The following is an 8,956-nucleotide window of genomic DNA, read 5'->3' as shown; positions in this document are numbered from 1 at the left end:
GGGTTAAAACCTAGCCGCCCTAAAACCCTACCTAAACGTTAACTTTTTCGGCCAATTATGGCCAATCCGGCGGACGAATTTCCACCATTACCAAACCATAAACCTATCCCTAAACCTAATATTATACCAAACACTGATGATATAGCCTCATTATCCAAAAACCCTATACCAAACTCCCCTACCAAAGCTGCGACCGATTTGAAGTATGTAAACTTTTTGAAGCCTAATCCTACACCAGCTTTACAACCATTACCAATGAAGAGAGTAGAATTTATTGATGGAGAACCACATATCTCATGGAATAGCAAAGAAATCAAACAACTTATCTATCAGGAAAATTTACAGTATGCAGTAATAGGTGAGTTTTCGTATGATAATATAGACCTAAAAGAACTGAAGACTGCCATCCCTGAGCAGTGTGGAATTAAAGGAACATGTATTGTTGGGCTATTGGAAGAAAGACATATTCTAACGAGATTATCACTATTGGAGGATTACATTAAAATGGTGTCAACACCAGCATATTACATAAAAATTCATTCAAGGTACTGCCAGATGAGACCCCTAATCTGGAGTCCATAGTTCAATCCAAAGCAGGAAACATCAGTAGCTGTAGCATGGATAAGTTTTCCAGAGTTGCCACCAAACTTTTTGCTAGAGAGGCAGTGTTCTCCATGGCTTCAGCAGTTGGGAAGCCTTTGACAGTTGATCTAGCCACAGTAAACAAGACAAGACCTAGCTGGGCAAAAGTGAAGCTTGAGATAGATATGTTAGCAGAACGTCTAAGTAGAATAAATATATTTGAAGTTGATGAGGTAACAGGCAAAGTGCAGTCCAAGTGGGTAAAAATAAATTATGATTATTTACCTAAATACTGCAAACATTGTAGACTTCAGGGACATGATGAAGCAGAATGCAGAGCTTTACACCCAAAACTAGAGAAACAATTCATGGAGGAATTAAAGAAGGAACAAAAGGAGGAGATACAGAGTGGGGAAGGAGGAAATCAAAGCAAAAACTATTACAATAGGAAAACTGGAGGAAATATGCAGGCAAAACAGGAATGGATGAGGAGAATGCAGAATAAGTATATTAAAGATTCAAGTAGGATCATAATTGGGGAAGTGGAGGAACAAGAAAAGCAAGAGCAAGATAACCGGATTAAAACTCACAATGCTTTTTCTACTTTAGGCAATACTAAAGAGGCGGGACGGGATCAAGGAGAAGATGAGAGTGTTGAAGAAGATAAGGATCATGCAGATACCAAATCTGCAAACAATGATCAGTCAGGTGACCAGACAAAGGGAAATGAAGAAAAGGAGGAAAGACAGGAAAGTAATAGCTCAAACAACAAGAAGGAGAAGGCAAAGAAACCAATAGAGATAATAGAAACATGTGAAGAAGTTAGTAGCAAACAACAAGAGGATACTAAAGAGAAGGGAGAATAAGAGAAGAGTGGTAGAAGCAGAAACAACAGTGACTCTAATATAATTGAAAAGGAGCAGGAGGAAATAGTACCAGAAACAACAATAACCAGCAAATAAGGAAAAGAAGGATGACAGCCCTGTTAAAATGATAGAGATCAGTAATATAAAGTTGGTGAATATAAGGCAGTTAGTACCAAAGGAGAAAAGTGCTCAAAAATTACAACATCAAAAGGGATGCAAAGATCTAGATATTCATTCTTTAGAACATAGTATGAAGAAGGCAGCCAGAGCTAGAGATTTATCTCCAAAACATGTAGAAAAAGGTCTTGGTAGAGGAAAGAAGAAGACATTCAAAGACAGTAATGTTCCACCCAGTGGTGGAGTTCAAACAAGAAGTACTATTAATAAATCTAATGTTCTATAATGAATGCTATCATTTGGAATATTAGATATGTTAATACAATGGAAGCTTTCCAAAGATTAATAAAGATGCATCATAAATACCATTTTGATTTCATAGGGCTATTGGAACCATTTCAGAATGCAGACAAGATAGAGGAATATAGAAGAAGGATAGGATTGCAGCATGCTTTGGTGAATTGTTCAGGAAAAATATGGGCTTTTGTTGATAATATGTTTGAAGTGGGAACTATTACTGATCATCCTCAACATTTAACTGTAAAGCTAAAGATGAAGAATTCTCAAGAGGCAATGATTATTTCCATTGTGTATGCAAAGTGTAGTAAAACTGAAAGAAGTGAGTTATGGGAATCACTGGAGGATTTGTCTATAAATATAAATGAACCTTGGATGATAGGAGGTGACTTCAATGTGATAATATCAGAGGAGGAGAAATATGGTGGACTTCTTGTCACTATTAATGAAATTCAAGATTTCAGGGCTTTCATTCAGAGCTGTGGTATAGAGGATTTGGGATTCAATGGAAGCAAATTCACTTGGTGGATGGGCAAAGTAATAAAGATTGTATCTTCAAAAGACTTGATAGATGTTTAGGGAATCAGATGTTGCAAAACAGGTATCCTAGTCTGGAGATTTCTCATCTAATCAAAACAGGATCAGATCATGTACCAATGTTAATCACTTATTCAGGACAATTGGAGACTATCAAGAAATCCTTCAAATTCCTTAATTTCTGGGCAAAACATGATACCTTTCTGACTATGGTTAAGGAAAATTGGAAGACAGAATTTATGGCAAATCCTTTTACACTTTTTCATCACAAACTGAAACAGGTTAAGGTTGCTTTAAATCAATGGAGTAAAACTACTTATGGAAACATCTTTCAGGAAATTGAGACATTGGAGGATGTAGTTAAGGTGCATGAAATTCAGTTTAAGCTTTAAACTAATGGTGCAAACAGAGAAAGACTTCATAGGGTTCAAGCTGACTTGAATAGATACCTACATCTGGAGGAAGAATTCTAGAAGCAAAAATCAGGGTTGAAATTGTTTCAAGATAGTGATAGAAACACTAAATTCTTCCATGCCTTTGTTCAAGGTAGGAAGAAAAGATTGCAAGTTAGGATAATTCAAAATCAGAATGGTCAGTGGCTGGAAACAAAAAAGGAGATAAATGAAGAGGCAATTAGATTCTATGAGGAGCAGTTTACCAGAGGGGCAGATCCAACAGATCTTGAAATCTTGGATCATGTGCCTCATATGATATCTAAAGAGCATAATGATCTTATTGTTGAATATCCTATTGAGGAAGAAGTAAAGAGGGTAATTTTTAGCCTAAATGGGGAAAGTGCCAGTTGACCAGATGGTTTCACAGGGGTGTTCTTTCAAACTTGTTGGGAAATTATAAAAGAAGATGTCATAAATATGGTCATAACTTTATTTTGAGGAGCAGAACTTCCTAGATTCATTACTCATACTAATTTGGTTTTACTACCTAAAAAGGATATCATCAACTCCTTTTCAGACATGAGACCAATTGGTTTAAGTAACTTTGTTAATAAGATTTTCTCAAGATTCATCCATAAGAGACTGGTTCTATCTGAGATTATATCCTTGAACCAAGCAGGGTTTGTGAAGGGGAGGAGCATTGTGGAGAACATCCTGCTAACTCAAGAAATTGTCTTAGATATTAGAATAAGAACAAAGACTGCCAATGTTGTAATGAAATTAGACATGGCAAAGGCTTATGATAGAGTGTCTTCGTTGTTCTTGGTAAAGGTGTTGAGGAAATTTGGCTTTTCTGAAAGACTGATAGACATGGTGTTTAGGATTGTCAGTAATAATTTGTATTCAATCTTGGTGAATAGTCAACAACAAGGATTTTTTCAATCTTCAAGAGGAGTAAAGCAAGGGGATCCACTATCTCCTACTTTATTTATTATTGTTGTTGAAGTACTCACAATAAATTCAAATGCTCTATATCAGGTTCCACAATTTAAAGGATATGGACTTCCTAAATGGAGTCCAAAAGTGAACCACTTAGCCTATGCTGATGATATGATTATATTTTCATCAGCAGAGATAGGCTCTTTGCAACTGATTATGGAGATTCTGAGGAAATATGAAGCTTCATCAGGGCAGATGATTAATAGAGAGAAGAGTGCGGTGTATATGCAGAAAAATGTTCCAGGAGATGTGAATATTATAGTGGAAATTGTGACAAGAATAGGAAGGAGAGATTTTCCTTTTACTTACTTGGGATGCCTAATATGTCCTAGCAGAAGCAGAAAGGATTTTTTTGCAAGCATAATACTGAAGGTGATGAATAGATTACAAGGCTGGAAGGGGAAGTTACTATCCTTTGGATGAAGGGTTGTACTAATCAAACATGTGTTACAAAGGATTAATACTATCAGCAGTGAGTCCACCTATAAGTGTTATCAGGCAATTTCATAAAATGTTTGTCCAATTTTTTTGGAGTAATACTATAGGAGGAAAAAGTAGACACTTGACATCATGGAACAACTTGTGTGTTCCAGTAATAGGAGGAGAAGGATTCAGATCATTACATGATATGTCCGTGGCACTATTTTGCAAATTATGGTGGAATTTCAGGACTAAGCAATCTTTGTGGAGTGCATATATGAGTAACAAGTATTGTAGGAAAGAAAATGCAGTGATTGTACAGTGGAAACAGGGTTCACAAGCATGGAATAAGATTCTACAGGCCAGGAATTTAATAGAACATCAGATATGGTGGTAGTGTGGAATGGGAAACTCATTATTTTAGTATGACAATTGGACTGGCTTGGGTGCTTTATATTATGCAGTGGAAGGATTTGATGGGAGTATCCAGAATGTGTCAGAAATGATAAATGAAGAAGGACAATAGAATGAATAGAAATTGGAGACAATTTTGCCTACTGATGTATGCCAACATATTGTCTCCAACAATAGGACACCACAATCAAGGAAAGGAATGGATAGACCATGGTGGTTATTGGAGACAAATGGGGAATTTTCTGTCAATGCAGCATGGGACTTTATTAGATTAAGAGAAGAGCAAAGAGAATCATATAAATACATGTGGATGAAAGGATTACCTTTCAAAATATCATTTTTTCTTTGGAGATGTTGGAGATTTATAGTGCTAGTGGATTATGTTTTGAAAGGAATGAAGCATAACAAGGCATCAAGGTGTTGTTGTTGCTCAAATACAAGGGAGGAGACAATCCAACACCTTTTGCCACATCATATTTAGCTAATAGGACATGGTCCTACTTTTCTTCTGTTGCAGGGATACAAATTGATGGATTACCACTACAACAAAGGATTGTTAAATGGTGGCAGGCTCTAGTTACTGGCAGATTAAAACAAATATTTCAAGCTGTACCTGCTATTATCATTTGGGAGTTGTGGAAGAGAAGGAATGCAGTCAAACATAGGGGGAAAAGATCAGTAGGCAGAGTAATTTTCTTGATAAATACAACAATTCAGAGACTGATCTTGATGAGAAATCCATCTATTAAGAAATTGCCTAACAGATGGGATCTTGTGCTGCAAATAATGGAATGAGGAGAACCTAATATAAATATTACTAAGGTGATCTGGGAATTCCCACCAGAAGGATGGATTAAATGTAATTGTGATGGAGCTTCAAGGGGCAATCCTGGGAGAAGTTTCCTATGGGTTTTGTTTAAGAAATTCAGATGGAAATTTGATTTATGCTCAAGCAGAGGATATAGGAATAGCTACCAATACAGAAGCAGAGGTTAGAGGAGTTCTACAGGCTGTGAGGTATTGCAAAAATGTTCAGATGGATCATATTATCATGCAAACAGACTCACAGCTAATACACAGAGTGCTTCTAGAAGATTGGAAGCCATCTTGGAAAATTTCTCAATGGGTAGAGGAGATACAAGAATTGGAGACAGGAATGGACATCATCTATACACATATATTGAGGGAAGGGAACAAATTGGCTAATGCATTGGCAAATCAGGCTCTTGATATTGGCTCATTTCATTGCCAAACATTTCAATAAATAATACATGCATAAGGTATAGGAATTTATATATTATTTGATGCGAGATAAAATGTAAAATAAGAATGCGAGTAATTAGCAATACATGGATTAATATTTTAAAATGACAAAACTAACCCTTATAATAATAATAATAATAATAATAATAATAAATTTTTATTTAATTTGAAAAGTAAATTAAACTATATATACTAATTTGTAATTTTTGTAATATATCAATGATTCAACTAAAAATAATTAATAAATTACTAATCACTGCATAATATCCATGCATCACTAATTCCTGAATACCTTCTCTCCGAACCAAGCGACCTTGTGTATTCAGGGCTGGCCAGAGGGCCAAGCCACTAAAGCGGAGGCTTTAGGCCCCAAAATTTTGGGGGGTCCATTTTTTTTCATCCGGTGTTCGGTACCTGTATTGAATTTCCCGATTAATTCAATTTCAAGACACGCAAGACCGGTTAAAGAGGACAGCACTCCCTAGCAAGATTGTTTTGTTCTGAAGCTCGAACCTAAGACCTCTAGTTAAGGGATGATGAGGCCTAATTTTTACCTACAATGATTTATAGGTTAATTTTTCTTTTAAAACATATTGAGCAGAAAAAAAGGCCTCTTGTTAAAGTTGGCTTTAGGCCACCGTTCTTATTGAGCCGTCCCTGTGTGTATTTGGTATATATGAAGAAAAATGTTAGATAAGAATGACAAAGCGGAACATATTGACAAAAGCGGGAACTCATTTTGTTTGGCTTTACCAAGCAAATTTTTGCTTCGAATAATAATAGTAATACTTTTGCTGGCACCTTCCAAAACATTTCTAGAGTTTTTGTTAGCTTTCTTATATCTATTGATGCCTACTATTATATAAAGTTTTCATTCTTAAGAGAAAATATAGGAACAACAAAACACTCGTCAACGCCAGATGGTACATAGGGAGTTTTGATGTTGAATCGCTTTTGATAGAGAGCAATTTACTTTCGAAATAAAATTTTCAGCTCAAATCTTAATTAATCGAACTCCAAAACTAATAGTATTACACACTGAGTGAAAAACTAAAACTATCCAATAGCACTGCCCTTGTTTTCAGGTAAAATTGTTAGCTACCAAAAAACAAAGTCAGAGATTTATTTTTACGGGTTTAAAGACAAGTAGGTCGTATTCAATCCGGAGTCTCTCTCGAACGACCTCGGGGTTTGGTGGATTTTCGTATAATGGATACAAGTAATAATATTTATCTACGTTCACAGTATAAATGGAAAATAAGAAAATCACAATAATGATCAGATCTCCGAGAGTAAGTATATTTCTTAGCCAAATAATAATACAAGAAGTGAGAACTTGGGTACAAAAGTGAGATGGTCCTTTCTTCTCTCCTAAGCTTCATTTATATAGACAAACCCTTGGTATGCTACTGCCCCAGGTGAAGTCAGTTGAGTGACACAGCTTGGACTCTGCGCACAGTGGCACTCTGCTCGATGACGACTGATGTGATGGGAGTTGTTGGGAGTGGGAGGCAGCTATATAGATCCGTTTGAGACTCTTGCGACTGCGGAAACTTCTCGCCTACGCTTTGAGTCCCCTGAGCATGCTTTCGCTTTATATTTTGAGACCCGAAGTCTTCGGACTAACCATTCTTATATACCCTTCAGTGTTCATACCTGCATACAGATAGTCCCCCACTTTCCAAACGTTCCATTTCTGTGAAAGATCGGGAAGTGGAAGAGAAAAGCTGTTAACCGTCAATCTTGCTAAATGACAATTCTTGAGAATCACGTTCCATGCCAACTGTTGTTATTATTATCCTTTCACGCCATCACTTAGCATTAAATGCTCCTTGCTCCGTGAATGTGGGGTTTTGGGAAATGGGAGGACCGTCACATCCTATAGGCTTTCACGCATCGATATATGGACAATCACCATTTTTTAAGCGCTTTTTTCAAGGCGTCGATTGATGTTCCCCTAAGGATGCGCACTGCTTTCCCTATATACGTTATTTTCATCCTGACATCACACCACTAATAATTATGTTCCATCTTTATTCATAGCAAGTCAACAACGACTCTTTTATCTTCTATCCCTGATCCTTTAAACTTGAGACCCCTGCCGACATTTTGCTTTTCGAGATGAATTTCATCTTATCGACTGCTGTCAATGCCTGAAATTCTCTGGCCATCGTTTGGTAAGCAACGTCCTTTGATACCCTCTCGAAACTTCTGGTTTGCGGGAGGGGTTGTCTTGATCAGCCCTGACCTCTGCATAACAAAAAAAATTTCCCTCTTGGTTAGAGGCAAAAGACCCACTCCCATGATACCTTCTTCCGCCACTCGCGATTGGATGGGATTTCGCTGGCCCACCAGCTATTGAAGAGTTTTCCGCGCAAGGCATAGTATATGTATGGGACGACTGGTACCACGCGCTTGGGAGGTAGTTGGATGCCTTCGTGATGCTCCCGAGCGTGGTGCCTGTCGTCTCTCATATATTTTACCCTTCTGTAATGTTTTACCGGTAACGTGCTTGCTGACTCAAATACCAACGGTATGTTTGGTAACATTCCAAACACGACCAGTACGGTTATGATCGAATTTATGTGGCGTACCTTTATGAGCAGCGCCATTATTTTTAATATTAACATAATCTTTGACTTAAGAATCCTTAAGTATGTCGCAAGCGGGATAACTTCTTTCTTTCTATATGCATGCGAGAGTGAATCTCGTGTTCGTAATCTTGATCCAAGCCCTGCCGGCGTTTTTGATGAAGGCGGGGGAAAACTCATGTCGATTACCAGAGCCGCTGCCAAGTTCAATAAAGGGTCCGTGATGGTTCTGCCAACTCAGAGTCAACTTTAGTTGTAGTGTTGGGGTGGAGCAGGTGGCTTATGCAGCTCTTCCCGTACTACCCCCGTCCGAGGACTTGGATGCACCCTCTGGTGATGAGAGCTGGTCTCAAGAATGAGAAAGAGAATCCTTGGCAGATCATCAAGTGCGTTCCTCCAGAGTCCCGGTGACCGAGGTGCCAGCGGGTAAGGTGATCCCCCAAACTTCAAGAAGATGATGTCGCGATGGCGGTTC

At 37.7% G+C, this 8,956-nt stretch overlaps 1 protein-coding gene across 1 annotated transcript; it reads left to right on the top strand.

Moving 5' to 3' along the window:
* Positions 1-5,495: 5,495 nt before the first annotated feature.
* LOC132619846 (uncharacterized) lies at positions 5,496-5,891 on the top strand. Its single transcript, XM_060334618.1, has one exon. The coding sequence runs from the start codon at positions 5,496-5,498 to the stop codon at positions 5,889-5,891; it is 396 nt and encodes a 131-aa protein (XP_060190601.1).
* The last annotated feature ends 3,065 nt before the right edge of the window (positions 5,892-8,956 follow it).

The sequence above is a fragment of the Lycium barbarum genome, chromosome 11, assembly GCF_019175385.1.
Source record: "Lycium barbarum isolate Lr01 chromosome 11, ASM1917538v2, whole genome shotgun sequence".
Lineage (NCBI taxonomy): Eukaryota > Viridiplantae > Streptophyta > Magnoliopsida > Solanales > Solanaceae > Lycium > Lycium barbarum.
This window is presented reverse-complemented; position numbering and strand designations above follow the sequence as displayed.

Bases quoted from the DNA above. Each gene is read 5' to 3' on its own strand.
- LOC132619846 (XM_060334618.1), top strand. From the start codon at position 5,496: ATGGAGCTTCAAGGGGCAATCCTGGGAGAAGTTTCCTATGGGTTTTGT.